This window comes from Crocodylus siamensis, chromosome 12 (genome assembly GCF_052110815.1).
Source record: "Crocodylus siamensis isolate JL-2025a chromosome 12, ASM5211081v1, whole genome shotgun sequence".
In the NCBI taxonomy this organism is placed as follows: Eukaryota; Metazoa; Chordata; order Crocodylia; family Crocodylidae; genus Crocodylus; species Crocodylus siamensis.
Window position 1 is genome coordinate 21,409,442 of NC_143406.1, and position 17,798 is coordinate 21,427,239.

A 17,798-nucleotide genomic window follows, 5' to 3' on the forward strand; every position below is an offset into this window, starting at 1 on the left:
TTGAAGAGGTTCACAATTGGAGGTGCTGATCTTGGAACCCCTGGTCTTTGCAGAACTCTGGCTGTCATGACACACCATGTAGTGAGCTTAGAGCTTTCCAGAAAGACAGAGCTACCCAGTATTCATCCCAGAACAAAACTTCTAGGGAAATGTTACAAATGGGGACAGCTAGCCCTGACTGTCTCAGTAACCTTAATGATGCCCAGAAGGGCAGGCATGGGCATAGGACATCCAACACCCTGGTAGCACCCCTCCAATGCCTCACCTCATTATCAAACCTGCCGAAGTTGATAAGCCCTGGGTTAGAAAGGTCCCAGGCATTCCCATGGTAAACGCTCAGGACTGAGTTCAGTGTGAACGTAGAGATCATGGAGGCAAAGAACTACAGAGACAAGGAACAGAGTTTCATAGCATAAGACAGACCACAACTCTTCCATCTCCATTGGTTACCTGTCACCACACCCTCTACCTCTTCTTCACTCACTAAGGGCTCCCTACCACTTCAACCCACCCTCTGTGACACTCAGAGAGCTGTGCAGCAGAAGTCACTCTAGGGCTGAAGACAGCTAAGAAAAAATAGTTTTTGGGTATGCCTACCAAGGCACAGTGCCCAAATCCATGAATCTGTACACACCAGAAGTGCCATGGGGCAGGAGCCATGTCTTCCTTTGGAAATAGGGCAGAACCTCTTATCCAAGCCAAAGATCCAGTGCTGCCTCCTACAACTCCAGGCAGTTCCTTGGGAAGGGAAACAGCATTTTCCCTTCTGATCTCAGGCTTTGTGCCAAGAAAGCTTTGCCCTAGATTCACTCTGCCATTTCATTCTGAATGGAGCACCAGCCACAAACCCAATATGCAGGACACAGGGCAGAGCAGTTCTGCCCCTCCCCAGTCCAGGTAACCTGGGGGAAATGGGTAGCTGAAACTAAGGCTATGACACCAAAAGCCAATTCAGAAGTTAGTGCTCAAGGAGGTGGTATTTTACAAGTGCTAAGTGCCCACAGTCCCATGGCACCAGGTTCTGCATAAGCATGCAAGCAGACCTTGCCTCTGCCTCCTCACTTTGGGTTTCTGACACTTACAATTCTCCATGTCAAGAACTGATTCCAGAAGGAAGCTCCTTCTTCCAAGCTGAAGAGAACTCCCCCTGGGAACACAAAACACACCACCATTAGAAAAAGCCTGCTCAGTGACCTACAACCTCCTTTTTCAAGGACTACCATGGACCAGAGCTGTGGCACCAGTTGGAGCAACAGCCTTCGCTTACAAGCTCTGCATATATGCAGTAAGCAAATCACATCTCACAAACCCAATTCGGGCATGCAGAGACAAGAACACAGCATGAAGACCTTTCGTGTCCTCTATATGTATACTCTCAGCTATGGCTGACTGTGAAGGGGAGGGACTTGGTGGGGCTGACAGGCCTTTTAGCTCTACTCAACCCAGGGCACATCATACTTTCTTCCACCCAAGTTGTTTGGGACTCTTTTTTCAAGGCTCAAAGTGAAGTCAGTGGAGGAGATAACTTCCTGAATAGCACACATGTCTTATGGCTGTATCTGTACTTCACAGGTCCCTGCCCTCACACCTTATTTCTCAGGGGTTTACCTGAAAAATAAAAGAGGGAGTTGTCAGAGTATCAGACATAATCTCAGCAGAGACAAGCTGCCACGGTAGAGAACTTTGTATTTTGCCACCAAGAGGACAGGGAAAGTTATAGTTTGGGGAAAGGGATTCAGTTCCAGCGCTATCCAAGCTCTGTAACAAGTACTGCAGGGGGAGATTTGAAAGTTGCAGTTTCAGAAACTGCTCAACAGGAAACAAGCAGCACCCAAAACTGCTGGTGGGGGAAGGGGGCTGCTGCCCAAGGTATATCAAGTGCAACCTACTTCCCCTTGCCCCCCAGCAGTCACAGGAAAGGCCTTAATTTTCTGACTGATCTTGTACTGATCACTGCAAGGCAGTTCCACGAGGGAGTGGCAGCGGGGTAAAGTGTGGGTGGGGATGAATATGTCTCCAAGGGTTTTCCAGGCTGCAAGGGAAAAACCATGGTTTCCCATGTTTTTCTCCTTTAAAGAAGAATCCATTTTTAAAGTTTGCTGATCCACTTCTAAAATTTGTCCATGACCCTTTCATATATTCTTGCGACTCACTTTTGGGTCGTGACCCGCAGTTTGAGAAACGCTGATCTAGATGCTGAAATTGGGTATCCCTTGAAGAAGTAGTTAACAATAGCATAGTGATGCACACATCCCCTGCAGTAATAGGGTCAGCAGGGAATAGGGGACACTCTGTTGTTTACCAGGGGTTACCAGAAATAATGGCCACAAACTGAAGGAGAACAGATTTAAATTGGACATAAGGAAGAAATCCTTTATGGTAAGGACTGCCAAAATATGTAATGGGCTTCCTACGGTTATGATGCTTTCCCCTACCCTGGAGGTGTTCAAGAGGAGATTAGCTAGGCATCTGGCTGGGGTTACTTAACCCCAGCGCTCTTTCCTGCCTGGAGCAGGCAGTCAGACCTGATAATCTACCAGGTCCTTTTCGACTCTAGAAATCTATGAAATCTATGGAAGGAGCTGGTCTGTGCATGAATATACAATAGCAGAAGAACTATGATGCTTTACCAACTGGGGCACCAAAAGCAGCCGAAACACCAGCAGCAGCTCCAGCCGAGACAAAATCCCTTTTCTCTGTGTCTCTGCGGAAGTATTCAAAGATCTGAAACGCAACAAAGGGGACTTTACCTCTGCACAGGTTGCTTAAAAGTGATTCAAACACAAAGAACCTGCAACAGAGAAACTGTGTATTGGACCCAATGCACCCTTCCCACTGCTAGGATGGGGCTATCACCCCCCAGTCCTCCTCTGTCACATATGGTTTGGCCACCTATTGTGAACCTCACAGCTAACAGAGTGGCTTTCCATCCTATTCAGGATACATACCACCTTTCACATAGACCAGATTCTCCTGGCCATAGATTGTACTGGGAAAGTGACAGGCACCTGCTGTAACTTAGAAAAAAGCAACTCAAGGTGGTCCAAAACTTGGCTCCTCTTCTGGAGGAGGACTTGATAGCCACATCCCCTTCCCAGCATGCACATGCTCACCACCCTCTTTTCAGGTGAACTAACTAACCTTAAAGTCACGCTTCAAAGATGTGGATCTTCCTTGTGAGATCCCAGCTGCAATGACTGCTCCAGAGTGAATCATTGGCCCTTCCTAAGAACAGAAAAGCAGACATTAGGCAAAAAGCCCATTTCTCCTTTAAGAACCTGGCTTGAGATGGTAATATGTGCAGGGAACTAGCTCCTACCAGACTTGGACCCCAAGAACTTTGGCCACACTGAGGCTGAGAGTGGGAATATACTATTTCATTAGCCCTAGCTCCAGGAAAGGAAATACCCTCTCAGGAAATGCAAGTCTTATGGCAACCCCCAACTTCCTAATTCTACAAGTGGTTTTTGAGACACTTCCAGGTTCAGATGATCACAGACAAACCAGCATGCTGCCTGGAGCAGACAGCGAAAAGGTATGCTCACAAATACAGCAGTTAACAGGGAACCCTTGGATTCCAGGACACAGACCTGCCATTTGTAATCACAGAAGTTACATATATGACTGCACCTTTGCCTGCTAAGGTCCCAATGGGGCTCTATGGCAGGGCACCTTCTGGTATAGCAGGCAGCAATTTACAGGGTTCATCTCCTATGTGGCCTCTTGTAAGAGCCCAGCAAGGCCATAGGCTGCTATGCCCCTGCCTTCAGCCTTGTTCAGCATAGACTCTGGAGTCAAGGAAAACAATTCTCCCCTGAAAACAGGGAGCTGCCCCTAAACACATGGATGTGTATGACGGTGTAGTAATCTTGGGACACATGCAACAAGCAATATAGGAAGGGAGTGTGTAGCACTGGGTGGTCATTGCGCACTGACAGTGAGCCAAGATCACTCTGTGAAGGGGGTTGATGAGAGTCCAGTTCTCTTCCTCAGCAGATTACCTTCCCCACAGCCAGGCCTCCAACCACTGAGAGAATCACTCCACAGACCTTAACCATCAGAGTCTGCAAAAAAAAAAAAAAAAAGGAAAGTCCTTTGCTAGCACAGGAATCTGCAAGTCACTGGCCATGCTGGAGTGGGGGAGATGAGCAACAAAGACACTTTGATCTAGGGGGAGGAGGAAAAGCGCCTGGTTGCCTCAGCCATTCTTCACCTTCCCAGAGATCACAAGCAACAGGCAACAACTAAGGCAGGTACCCAGTACCTTTCCGGCTACAGGGGTGGAAATGAAGGATGTCAAAGACAAGCCCTTTGGCTCTTGACTGAGGGTCATTGCTCAGCCTGGAGCTGGCTTCTTAACCCTGTCCAGTACAAGTTGCCTTGCAACAGCCTCTCTGACAGCTGAAATATAAACCCTTGTAGCAGCAGCCAGTAGAAATCCTGGCATACAGGCCAATAGCCCGCTATGTCCAGGGACCAGAAAGTGCCCAGAGCAGAAAACCCCAAATGCGTCAAAGCCCTGCTGCTTACACAGAGGGTCCCATATACACATACAGACAACACAATGTCAGTAAGACCCTCCTCATCCTGTGTGCCATTTAGAGCTCAGTGTTACTGTGATCTCATGGGCCTGCTCACCTACAAAACCGTTCCCCCACTGTCAAAGCATGCATCCTACCCCCTCACCACCTCTTCCCCTGGATAAAGAGGCACACAATTTATCAGATGGCCCACAGAACTCTGATTAAAAAAGATGCAATTACAGCAGATGCACCTGGAGGTAAAATGGTCCCCAGGGTCACTCAAAATGCAGGGGATATAATGCAACTGCTGGAACCTGAGGACTCAACAGCTACCGCTGCTTGTATGTGTTAAAAAAGAAAGAGTCCAGGGCTATTCTAGCAGAGCTGTCCCATGAATGTACTCAGACCATGACAAGCATAAGGATGGGTGAATAGTGCCTAGCAGCCCTGGGACACCAGCACAAGAGTAGAAGGGCTGCTGTGGAGGATGCCAGAAAGGCCCACCCAAATAACCATCTGCACTTACCCGCCCCCCCACACACACACGGACAGGGAGATTCCCTAATTCAGGCTGGACTGGGGAAGTGCAGGAGTACTCTTGTCCCTAAGCCAAACCCCAATCTCCTGCCGCGTTTTACCTTGAGCCGGACAACATGGGGAATCTTCACACCATTAAGGTAACACTTGATCTGGGGAATCCCACTGCCAGCTGCTACAGGCTGCAAGCAAAAGGAAGAGCATCAGCATTCACCATGCCCTTCCCTCCAAGGAATCCTGCTCCCATAACCCCTTCTGCTGGACCTAGGATAGGCCCTGGGCAGCGGGCAGTTCTTTTCTTCGAGGCAAACTTGCAGTCACAGGACTGTTCTGTGGAAAGATTCTGGTGCCATCTCCACAGCAGCTTTAAAAGCAACATCTTAATTGACCTCAGGCAGAACTACATTCCCTAGCCTGAAAGCAAACAGGCTACAAACTGAGTAGGCTGAGCTGGCTTGGTCCATAACGGATGCATGACTATTCCTTTTTGGGAAAGATGCCAAGAAGCTAGGCTCTCTCCCAGAAGCCATTCTTCCAAGCTAACCCCAGAGACAGTACAGACCCCCTGGCTGAGGAGTGGAATAGGGGCAGCACTGTAGGTTACCATTTCCATTGTCTCCCTCTACAGCACAGGAAGAGTTCTGTGCTTTAGAGGACAGTGATGCTTAACAGAGAAAAGGCTTTGCTAGACTCAACTGCTGCTCGATGCTTGTAATGTGTGGGAGTTCCTTAATTGGGTATTGACTATTGGTCATTAAGAACTATACCACCACTTTTCACTCAGGCCACTCTTGAGAAGGATGTGCAAACAGCAGAATGGGCGCTGATACAAGCATACAGCACTCGGACCACAGATTCATAGAGAAGTAGGGCTGGAAAGGACCTCCATGAATCTAATCCAACTCCCTGCCTGAGGCAGGATCATAACTATACAAACCATCCTATACAAATCCACTGTCTAACCTCATAGCAAAAACTACAGTCAACTCTGACACAACACAGTCTGCCACAGGTTAAGCAGGGGGACCCTAGTGAGCAAAGTATTGCTTCTGTAAGTGTTGTTAATATACACTCAAGAAATCCTAGGAAGAGGACCATGTGTGAAGCATTCTGCCTCTCCAGAAGGCTACTGCAATGGGAAGAGATGCCTCCCTCTTTAGAAGGAACAGGGTATTTCTTAAACCTCCTCACAAAGCAAAGCAAATGCAGAGCAAAGCATGGTCCCATCCAGCTTGGTTAATGTATCACCAACCTGATAAAAAACTTTTGAGACTCTACTCATTTGCCTTGTTACTGGTCAATTTGTTACCTTGGTAAAGCAATAATGCATGCTCAGTGAAAACCCCTGACTTTTGCTGTCTTCCATTTATCTCAACAGCATTTTTTCTACCTAAGGTTTTCACAGATTCACTGAAGTTTAGGGCTGGAAGGAAACTTGTGAGATCATTGAATCCAGCCCCCGTGCTTTAGGCAGCAAAGACTGCTGTGGTCAAATAACCTCAGTAAGGTGTGCATCCAGTCTCTTTTTGAAGATCTCCAGGGTAGGTACCTTGTACCACCCCCTGACTGAAGTCTATTCTAGAGCCTGGTCACATAAACCATAAATAAATTTTTCCTTATATCCAGTCTGGAACTTTCTTCTAGGAGTGTATGACCATTGCGCTTCTGGTTTTCCCCTGGGGCGCTTTGGTGAATAGTTGTCCACCTGGCCCCTGATACTCTCCCCGATATATTTGTAAGCTGCCACCAAATCCCCATGAAGTCTTCTCTTTTCTAGGCTAAACAGTCCCATATCTGTTAGCCTTTCCTCATATGGCTTGCTCTTCAGGCCTCAAGTCATAAGAGTGACTCTTCTCTGGACTCTCTCAAGCTTCTCCACATCCTTCTTGAAGTGGCACCCAGCACTGGATGCAGTACTCCAGCTGCAGCCTCACCAATGCCAAGTAGAACGGGAGAATAACTTCCTTAGTTTTGCTTGAATGCTGAAGTATATAGGGAATTTAGAAGTGCAGTGAGAGTCCAGAGCAAGTATAAATGAGCACAGGTTTAAGAAGTCAATGGAACAGCACTTATTTATATCAATTCAGGATTAGATTCAGAGTCCCTATTACTGTTGCTGCTCTGCAGAGCCTCCTCCAAGACACCTGGCTACACATGCTTCCAACATCTGCTAGATTCCTCCTACCCAAAGTCTCAGCAGCTACCATTAATGGCTGTGTGCAGTTAGCAAAGTTAGGGCTGAGCTGGAAAACAGCATCGTCCTACTTTAATACTGTCATCTAAGCATTACTTAATGAGAAAACCCTGTGTCACAACCCTGAGCCAGTACTGCGATGTGCTCAGCCACAGAGGAACCGGGAGCAGAAAGAGCAGAAATAAATCAATATCCATCATCTTCACATATTTTCCTATGAAAATACACCAGCTCCTCAAATCAGTATAATAATCCCTCAAAGAAATTTCATCAACTGGCAATTCCATAGTCAAGATAGTTCTGCATCAGTTACAGGAAGACTTGTAATTCTATTCAGCTGTTCAGGTTGAAACGCTTTTCAGGCCAAGTTATTTTGTAATGTTTCATGCTCCAGCAGGATAAGCAGAACAGAGAAGACAGGGAAGTGCCAGAGCTGACAACAGCATCACAGGAAATGGTGACTTCTTATTTCTTGAGCAGAATTTGGAACAGGACATCAAACCTGGTGAATCTGCACATTCAACCGCAGAGACAGCACACAGGGAACACAAAGAGCCACCTACGTGCAGGAAGTTTTGAACTCTTACCTCTATGAAAGCAACAATGATGGAGCCAACCATCACCACGCTGGAGTTCAGTGTTGCCCACAGTAACAGGGAAAAAGACAGCCCCCCCTTCTCAGTGAACTTGTCAATATCTGGGAGGGTCAATTAAGGAAGTTCTGTCACATTTAAATGTATTGCTCAGGAAGTGGCAGGCAACAGGCAAAGCGTTAAAGGACTTCCACACTGCAGGAAATATGTTCTTACAAGGTTTAATCGAGTGAGCAGGCAACTCAGCTGGTGAGTTCTGTGTTACTTTCACTAGCGCCTAACATCAGTCCCTCCTTGTCTGGGGGCCTCTCCCCCAACTGAACAGCATATAACATCTCTTATGGTTCAGATGTTAAATTGTTGCAATAGAAAATGTTAAGACTTTAATTTCACATCAAAGCAGAACGACCACTTTGGCCAGGGCTAGGTGTTGGCTGCCCTGGGTGGGGCTGGGCCCCATGCAGAACGCTAAGGGAGCAGCCATTGGCTGGATCCAATCAATTGGCAGACACCACCCCCATGTACTGGATCCAATTAGTTGGTAGGCTGAATCTGGCCCATGGGCCATATTTTACCCACCCCTGACCTAGAGGCACCAGCCAAGACAGGGTGCCCCATGCTGAGCAGATGTAGCAAAGGGGCATCTCCTGTCCAAGGAGTATGAGATCCAAGCAGCCAGCACAGGCAGTGGGGTGTGTGCAGGCATTGGTAACTGAGATTAAACAACTCAACTGAAGGTACAAGAGTTAAGTTAGACCCTTGCCTCTCTCTCCAACCTGGAGTTGAGCTAAACTCTACAGGCCCACTCCTCTTTGACCCAGAGAGAAGGGACAGAAAATAACTGACAGTTTTTCATTAAAAGCAAAAAAACCCCTGTATTTGGAAGTCCAAAGAGTTCCAGCTCCAGGCAGAAGTATATTTCAGCAAGTCTTGCCACAACTCCAGCTCATGCACAGGGGGGCTGGTCTGCAGGGCACAGGGCCACAGTCTTGACAGTCACCATACAGAACTGAACCATACTCTGTGCACAAATCACTTTAGCACCCAACAGCCACAACAGGGTTTTTGATACAGAGCATCTGAACATGCCAAAAACAGGTAGACTGGCAGGTCTGAGGAGGACACTAATAAATTTGAACTTCCCTTGCTCCAACACTGGCCTTCAGCTTTCAGGTCAATTTCCCATTGCTCTCTTGGGCCCATCAGCCCTATAACACAAGGTCAGACATCACAAGAGTTAACAGGACCAGGAGCTGCTACCAGATGGAGGCCATGCTCCACGCAGTAAGGCCACTGGAAGGAAACTTCCTTCCCAGAGTACTTAAGAGTGGCAAAGTGCATTCTCAGATCTCACCAGAGATGCGTGCCTTATGGTAGAGGTGCTTTATTTTAAGCTTTACCTATGGTTGCTGCAGAGCCACCAACTATTTCACTTTCTCAACTGCTTTGGCTGCTCTCCCAGCCCCTCACTCCTTCTCATGAAGATCCCTGCCCTGCCCCCTCCATAGCTGCCCCAGTACCACTCACTCTCCGAGTCCACAGGCAAAGCACACCTGGCAGGAGCCAGAAGGATACTGTCTTTCACCACTTTGTACTTCAGCCCAGCCAGCTTCTCCACCACAATATCGATGAAACAGGCGACAAGGCCGGTGAGAATCCCAATCATGGCACAGATGACCCAGCGTTTGATCTCCACTGTTTGAAATGCCTGCAAGAGACATCAGACTCCTAGTCCTTGAAATGCTCATGAGAGAGTACCCCTAACCATCCAAATATTCACTGTGGGCAGGACATGTTAGAAATCCCCCAGAGCTGGGGACTTCACACATACACTCAGTGGTATTCCCACAGAAATGGCTTGCCCATAGAGGAAGCTTCCTTTAGCGGAGGATGTACTTCTGATTCACATAACAGCATGCTGTTTCCTATTCCACTACTAACACATTTAAGCATTTTGTTTCCATTTCTAACAACCAAGGAATTAAGAGTCAGGCATCCCATGAAAAGTATTTTCTATTGCACTGCCTGCACAGAGTTACTTGTGGGTGCAAGGACTAAGGCCTAACTTGCCAGTATGTGCCCATATCACATTCTGTTTGGAATGGAACCTCCACAGTCTGTGGTACAGGCACAAAGACATTCTTGTGCCTTTTGCAGCACCCTCACTCTCTGAAGTTTCCCCCTTTACTCCTGGGTGCTGCAGTAGGCCTACCAGCTTCTCACACAAGCTATGTCTGATGTACTTAGAGAATCTAGGCATTTTCCCCTCCAGCTGGCTATTTACAATTCCCCTCCTTGTTTCCTGCCAACATATCCCCTGCCATGACACATGGTTCTTCCTACTGATCTCTCCTGGGTTTGGGATCATATCCAGATAACACTTGCTTTGGCCCCAATAAGCTCTGGAGATGTTTAGTTGCAAGAGGCCTTTTTCCTGACCTTCCCTCCCTTTTTTTAAAAAGGTGTTGTGTTTTTGTGATGACTTACAGCAGCTTCTTCAGACAATGAACAGAGTTTAGTGTCATCACTTTGGAAGTTTGGGTTTTTAATTAGTTTTGTGTAAATACCCCCTTCTATGCTTAGGTTCACTGGGGCAGCTTGCTGCTGCCCCTCCTTGAGGGGGTTGTCATTTGTTTGTGTGCGCACTTCAGTAACAGACAGCTGAGGAACAAACTTCTGTCCAATGGTAGCACCACACAGAGGTTAACCTGCATGTGGGTTCAGTTGGTAATTTGTTTTCATAAGCAGCTGGTTAAGCTCTTGAGAAATTGTTTCTCTCTCCCTATCCTGCAGTGGCATTTGACCAGATTGCATTGTGAGAGGTGGGATCAGATCCTCAGTCCAGGACTGTGCACACACGGTTTACTCAGAACTAGGGTTCTGGCATGCTCACCGCATGGTTTATTCTCCTTTCCTCTTCCAAAAACAACTGATTTTCACTGTTGTCATAATCCAGGCTCTAGATTCAGGAGAACAGAGAGGTGGTTATTAGCCAACATGTGGAAGAAAAGGGAGCCTTCAGCTCTGCTCCACCCTCCCCAACACAACATACCTCATCCTGACTGTGCCACATACCCCTATCAATATTATGGTCTAACTCCACTTCTCCACCTCTTGCCCTTTAGAATCTCACTGATTACTTTGGAAACAGGCATCTCGCTACCCTGTAAGGCAGTGGTCACCAACCCGGGGATCCTGACAGATAGATAGATCCCAGAGCCTCTTTGGGCCAATCCTGGGCTGGTGGGACAGCCGGGCACACATGCATGCACACACCTGCTGCCTTCACCTCCAGCAGGTCAGTCTGTGGGGGTGGGAGCCAGATCAAGGCCGCACGGTGAGTGACTGACCATGCAGCCCAGCCAGAAGCACGGGAAGGCAAGTGGGGCCCCAGACCAGCTGAGTGGTGGGAGGATTGGAGCCTGGCCAGGCACAGCTCAGCTCAGCAGCAGAGACTCATGTGGGGGTGGCCCCAGCCCAGCCAGGTCTGGAAAGATCTGGTTGTCCAGGGGCACATGCAGGGGAGGCTCCTGCTTCTGGACGCAGGCTGAAAGAGGCCGTGGGGATCCATTCCCCTCCCCCACCTATGCTCTAGGCACAGTAGGCAGCCTGCATAGCTGCCTCATCCTGAGCACAGGTGGTAGAGGGGTGGGGCACAGGTCCCTGGGGCCTCCATCAGGCTGCATCCAGCAGCGGGAGCTCCCCACCTTTGCCACGCACCCCTGGACGACCAGATCTTCCCAGACTCGGCCAGGCCGGTTCCTGATTCCACATCTGTGCTGCCACTGCGCTGAGCCACAGCCACCCAGCAGCTAAATGAACGTGACACTGGGCCCCAGCTCGGCCAGGTTTGGGACTCTCCACGGCCCAGGTATGTGTGGGGGTGGGGGGCCTCCCACCACTGGGCACAGCCCTGAGGAGGCCTTGGGGGTCTGTGCCCCCTGACTTGTGCTCCAGACACAGCAGGCAACCCTCAGCAGCAGCAGCCTCCTCCCTGAGTATAGGTGGGAGGAATGGGCCCCTGAGGCCTCCAGAGCATAGGTGGGGGGGCACAGGCCCTCAGGGCCTCCACCAAGCTGCACACAGCAGCAGGAGCCCCTCCCTCCCCACACACCCCTAGGCCATGGAGAATCCCAGATCTGGCTGGGCCAGGGCCCAACACCACCTTCATCTGGCCACTGGGCAGGCACGGCTCAGTACAGCCACAGCACATAACTGGGATTGGACCCTGACCCGGCCCAACCAGGTCTGGGACGCTCTGCAGACTGGGGGAGAAGAGGGAGGGGTGAGGGGTGCACTAGGTCCTGGGGTGCCCTTTAATACTAAAAGGTGATAGTCACCATAAAACTGTTGGAGACCATTGCTGTAAGGACTTCCTACCTCCACACCATGAGGACAATCCCCATGTTGAGTTTTCCATCCCAACATCTTGTAATCCCCCACCAAATCACCTCCTGCTCTCCCCAGCTCCCCTTGCGCACTCATGGCAAAGACATGGCAAACAACTGTTCGCCAAGGCACCCTGGGGGAAATCTAGAAACAACAGCCACAAACTCCTAGAAGACAGTTTCAGGCTGAACATTAGAAAAAGCTTCTTTACAAGTAGGGTGTCCAGACTATGGAGCAATCTCCCCCCAGAGGTGGTGCAATCCTCTACCCTAGAGGTCTTCAAGAGAAGACTGGATGGTCACCTGACCCCAGATGTCTTTCCTGCTCATGCAGGGGGTTGGACCCGATGATCCTTCGGGGTCCCTTCCAGCCCTATGATTCTATGGCCTGGACACCAACAGCTTTCAGATGACTAAGGTGTTTAAGTGACAGGTAACATAGTTAAGCTGAACTGAATGCTCACCTCATATTTAAGAGAGAGGAGTTTCTCGTTGTGAGGAATCTCATTGGGAAACTGGTGAGAGACCTCTGTTTCCTAGAAGACAAAGGAGTGCACATTAGATTGACCAGGACACAGTTCCCATAAAGCAGATATAGCTCCTCTTCTCTGGCTGCCAATGATCACTAGGCTGGTCAGACTGCCCTCAGCTTTTGCTTAAAGCTGTTATTCCCCAGACATGCATTTGGATCACAATATTAAAACGTGGCCTCTTCTCCTCAACTTTAGCTGTCACCTGTAGTAGGGTAGCTTTTCTAAATGGTCGTTCAGGGAGGTGTCAGCTGGCTGGTATTTTAAGCTGAAAACTATGACTAGAGACTAATCTCAAATTGGCAGCCTGGATGATATTTGAAGCAGCCTCTCTACAGCTATTGCCTCAATTGGCTCTAGACAGGATCAAACCACAATAATTCCCTGAGCAGATATAGGCTCCTGGAAAGGATACAAAGAACATACTCTGGAAATGACCTAGTCCAGTTGGATTTCCAGCAGAAATCAAGAGGAGGCAGGAGCAGCAAAACAGTGAGGGCACCAAGACCTTTCTCTCCATGTAAACTGGAAGAATGTTTTCTCTGCTGCAGTCAGACACAACCCATATGACAAGTCTATGCAACTGCAAGCTTTTGTTGATCACTGTACATCAAACAGAAGGGGACCCTCCACCTCCTGCACAAACCCCTGTTCTGAGACACCCATTAAATCAGAAGAGAAACAACAGTAAAACCCCCATGCTCACTAGTAGCAGGACAGTAATATAAGGAGACCTACCAATACAAGAAGCAGCTGGGAGAGCTTTAACATGTAACAAATGTCACCAGTCCAGAGCTTCATTCTGTATATAATGTAGCCAGGAAAAGCTTCCCTCCTTTGCATAAGGCTGCCTTTGCCTACCTAAATGTCACAGGCTGGGGCTAGAAAAATGCTGATTGTGGAGGCATGTTCAGATCTGCAAATGCACTGCCTTGTTAAGCAGGAGGTGAGAGCACAGCATTATCCTGACTGCACATTCCCATGAACTGATGCTTGTGTGAGCTAGAGCCTGCAGCTAGATGACCTGGATCTGGGGGGAAGGGAGGGGGGTCTTTTCTCAGGAATAATGCAACCCTTTGTGATGACAATCCATTTATGGATCAGTGACTGTGACCTTATTCTGAGGTACTTAAGCAGCAAGCAAAGGTTGGAGGCAGCACTCCAGCAATGCTTGGCTCAGTGTAATCATATTCCCAGGCCCTGAGCCACAGAATGAAGCTGGCTCCTAATTACAGTGCAGAGGGACAAGGAATAGGGGTGATCCATTTAGCTGAGGGAGGAAAGGACAGAATCTGCTTCCATGGATTCTGGCACAGCCCCTTACAGGTTACCCATACAACACATATAGCTACTTCCATGGGATTGGTTACCACCCCAGGAACAAGACTCTGCATGAGTCTGGCAGTCTATGAAGAGCTGGAGAAAAGAATTCACCCATGGAAGCTGTTCTGCCAGGTCCACACCCCACTAGGATCTGCCTTGTGATCCACACTATTGCCAACTCCCAAGATTAAGTCAGGAGACAGGACTCTCCTCCCAGAAACAGTTTAAAATTCCTGGCAAGAAAGGTTACTAGATTTAGGAGTCTCCATTTGCCTTCTGGTGTTCATGCGCCAAGGAAGAAGGCTACATTTTCAGCCTTTTATCAGCAAATGAGAGGGCTAGAAACAAAAACAATGACTAACTGCAAGCAGAATCTGATGTATTCACATGACTCCAGGAGCTGGGGTAGGAGCAGCTACACAATGCAGGAGTTGGGGCATAGACACAAAAACTAAGACCATCTCAAACAGGCTCAACGTACTCTCTGGGAGCATGTCCTATAGTGCTGCAGAAAAGTCCCAGCCAAACAAAAGGTCTTCAAAAGAATAGTCAAGTTTTCTACCTGGGTCATGGAGTCCAAGAACATTTTCCTTCTGCAGAAGCAGGGAGCAGACAGATGACTCTCTAGCACATACCATCTGACCTACCTTGGGGTGGCCAACTTGAAACACACATACCACAAGTGATATACAACAGACTGAGGAGGCAGCACAATGGGAGATGGAGCAGGGAACAGAAAGCAGAGCAGCAGATAGAGCAGAAAGCAGAATAGAAGACAGAGCAGGAGAAAGGGGTCAGAGTGGCATGCTGGGAGGGCACAGGGCTATTTTGTGGTACACCTATCAAGTAAGGATGGTGCCAAATGACCTCGCAAAGACAGCAAGCATTCATTTGGTAGAGAGAGGAATTACCAAGTCTATTAACAAACATCCTGCTGGCTTTTCTTGGTCCTGCAAATCCCAGGCTAGCATGGAAAGAGAACATGTAACACTGCCCCAAAGGAGGAAAAGCCATAGGAGGTAAATGCAACCCTTGCTCTCTGCTTCCTCTCCCTAGAGGGGCAGAGCATGGGAAAGCCTGCGCTGGAGCATGGAGCACTGTGGCTAAGCTCTCTCAGGACAGAAGTGGTGGGGACATGGGCTTCAAGACAGACTAACTGCCCAGGTACCCAAAGTTCTAGTTAATTTTCCTTGCTACTAGCATTGCTGAGCTAGCCAAGTTTACCCTGTTTGTGACTATGCTTCCTGTGCTGCACTTTTACCTCCAGCTCCTGTGCTGACTTAGCACTGGCCTCTAGCCCAGGGGTTGGCAAAATATGGCCCGCAGCCCACGAGGCCATTCTATCCAGCCCATGGGGCCCCTAAAAAATTTAGAAAATTAATATCTATCTGTCCTTGGGTCCTGAAAAAAAATGACAGTAACCAAGGGCAGTAGGACCCAGGGGAAACCCAGCAGGCTCCCACAACAGCAGGGCCCGCCCAGACCTACCCCCCATCCAGAAGCCCCACCTGGGGCTTCTGGCCTGGGACCACATGGCTGCCCCACGCTGGAACCACAGGTAAAGGGGAAGGGGCGGGGGGGGAAGGGCAGGGGAGGCCCCAGGCAGGGAAGGAGCCCGGGGAAACATGGCCCAGGCAAAAGCTGAGCGCAAGCAGGGGAAGTGGACCCTCACCTGCCTTGTGGCCACTGCCCCAATGCGTAAGCTCCAGGCGGGCAGCAGCAAGCTTGCCTGACACAGCAAGGGGGGGGGGGTCACAGCTCCTGCTGCTGCGCACAGCCCCGACGGGAGAGCCCAGAGCCGGCACGGGGCCCAGCCTGGCACCAGAGCCGAGTTATAAGCTGGTGCTGAGTGCGGGGAAAAGCAGCCCCTCACCTGTCTTGCGCTGTAGCCGCTTGCAGCCTGTGCGGGGCTGCCTCTGCCTGCTCCAGACAGCCCCACACGGGCTGCAAGCAGCAGCAGCACAGAGCACGGGCCATGGGATGGGCGAGGGGTCACTTTTCCCCATGCTTAGCACCAGCTCGTTCCCTGCCGGCAAGCAGGGGGTCAGTACTGTGCACTGCCCCCCAACCTGTACCATGGGGCTGGATAGGCACTGGGAATGAGTGGGTGCAGGAGCACAGGCCCTGCACCAGTGTCCCAGGGCCAGCACCAGCGGGGCCCAGAGCAGGGCAGCACGAGTACAGGGTCCTGGCCATCAGGGGCTCTGTGAAGCTGGGCCAGGTCCCCCCTCTCCCTGCTGGTGCAGCCCAGCCCGGCTCCACAGACCCTGGCCAGCCTGCACCCTGCTCTGGACCCCACCAGTGCTATCAAGGGGAAGGGCTGGCCCTCGACAGCCTGCCAAAACTGGGTAAGCAGCCCTCCACCCAAAGTAATTGTCCACCCCTGCTCTAGCCCCTCCACTCTGCAGTGAGGTGAAGCAAAGGGAAATTTCACCTTTTCATTCCAAACTTCTGTCAGTCCAGACTACAGCGACACCCCAGTGGAACAGAAATCACACTCTGTGTAACAAGTCCTCAGTGAGCTAGCTAGCACTCAACAGGCAGCCAGCATCCTGGCTCATAGCATATATGGTGCACTGAAGTGGCTACAAGCCACAGAATAGCAGACACTGGACCCAAAATGGCAACTGGCAGCTGTTCCCCTCTTGCCCCTGACATGGGCCCACAGATCCCAGTACCACTGCCAGCCTCAGCAGTAAACACATGGGACAGATCCCAGACCCATGCTCTGGGTAACATGTGGGCTGGGAAGAAGGAGATGGTTTTTATTTTTTTTGACACACACAGAAGTCTGTCATTTTTTAAAGCTAATTTCTCCAAAACATCATTATCAGATAGGCCCCAAATTTTCCTAGAGACATCTCCTCTGGCAGGAGCTCCCACATGGCAATTTCTAGGCAGGAGCAGGGTGTGCATGTGTGTAGGGAGGAGTGGGGGGAATTGGGAACAGGAAGATAAGATCAAAAGTAACAAGACAGGATTGCAAAGAGAAGAACTACACCCTGCACTAACTGCTGGATTTCCAATAGGGCCATAATACTGCTTTGGGAAGGGAGCCACCTCCCACATGAAGGCAACCACCTATAGTCTCCTGGACAATTGTGGGTTGCTCTCACAATAACTGCTCATTTTCTTGTGTGCCACTCACCAGCTCATGTGCATCATCATGAAGATCGATATTGCTCAGCTGCCCAATGCGTAAGAAAGAGGAGTGGGTGAACTGAGAAGAAAATGGAAAATTAGTTCAATGCATGAATATTCCACAGGTCAGCAAGCCCTGTACCAGACAGGGAATAACTACTAACCCCACCTTCCCCTGCCCTACACCTCCCCTTCCTACTGTGGAATCCTGAAGTAAGGAAAGCAAGGCAATGATCCCAGCTAGGTAGGCATCAAGCCTCTTCTTAAAGACCCCCAGGGTAGGAGCCAGCACCACTTCCCTTGGAAGTTGGTTCCAGATCCTAGCCACCTTAACTGTGAAGTAGTCAAAACATTTTGAGTTTTGAAGCTCAAGCTGGGCTTACCTGCACTAGGGAAAGAGAAACTAAAGTAAGGAGAGGGAGGAGGAGGGGGAGAGGGGGAAGGAGTGCTCTCATTATTGACTGTGTAGCTGGCCAATGATAGTATTCCTTCCCTAAGGTCCCTTCCAATCCCAGTGCTCTGGGGTAGGGATGGAAAACCTGCATAAAAGGCAGCGTTGTTTGAACTGC

At 49.6% G+C, this 17,798-nt stretch overlaps 1 protein-coding gene across 1 annotated transcript in view; it reads right to left on the reverse strand.

The window, feature by feature from the left end:
• CLCN7 (Cl-/H+ antiporter 7) overlaps positions 1–17,798 on the reverse strand; it is a 65,246-nt gene that overhangs the window by 26,083 nt on the left and 21,365 nt on the right. Inside the window, exons 2-12 of the mRNA XM_090023859.1 lie at positions 17,237–17,308; positions 12,700–12,771; positions 10,741–10,806; positions 9,423–9,555; positions 7,842–7,951; positions 5,162–5,242; positions 4,002–4,064; positions 3,142–3,225; positions 2,631–2,724; positions 1,083–1,147; positions 266–382 (exon numbers count right to left, since the gene is read on the reverse strand). Coding sequence (XP_089879985.1) covers positions 266–382; positions 1,083–1,147; positions 2,631–2,724; positions 3,142–3,225; positions 4,002–4,064; positions 5,162–5,242; positions 7,842–7,951; positions 9,423–9,555; positions 10,741–10,806; positions 12,700–12,771; positions 17,237–17,308 — 957 coding nt within the window. The remainder of the gene's footprint in view (positions 1–265; positions 383–1,082; positions 1,148–2,630; positions 2,725–3,141; positions 3,226–4,001; positions 4,065–5,161; positions 5,243–7,841; positions 7,952–9,422; positions 9,556–10,740; positions 10,807–12,699; positions 12,772–17,236; positions 17,309–17,798) is intronic.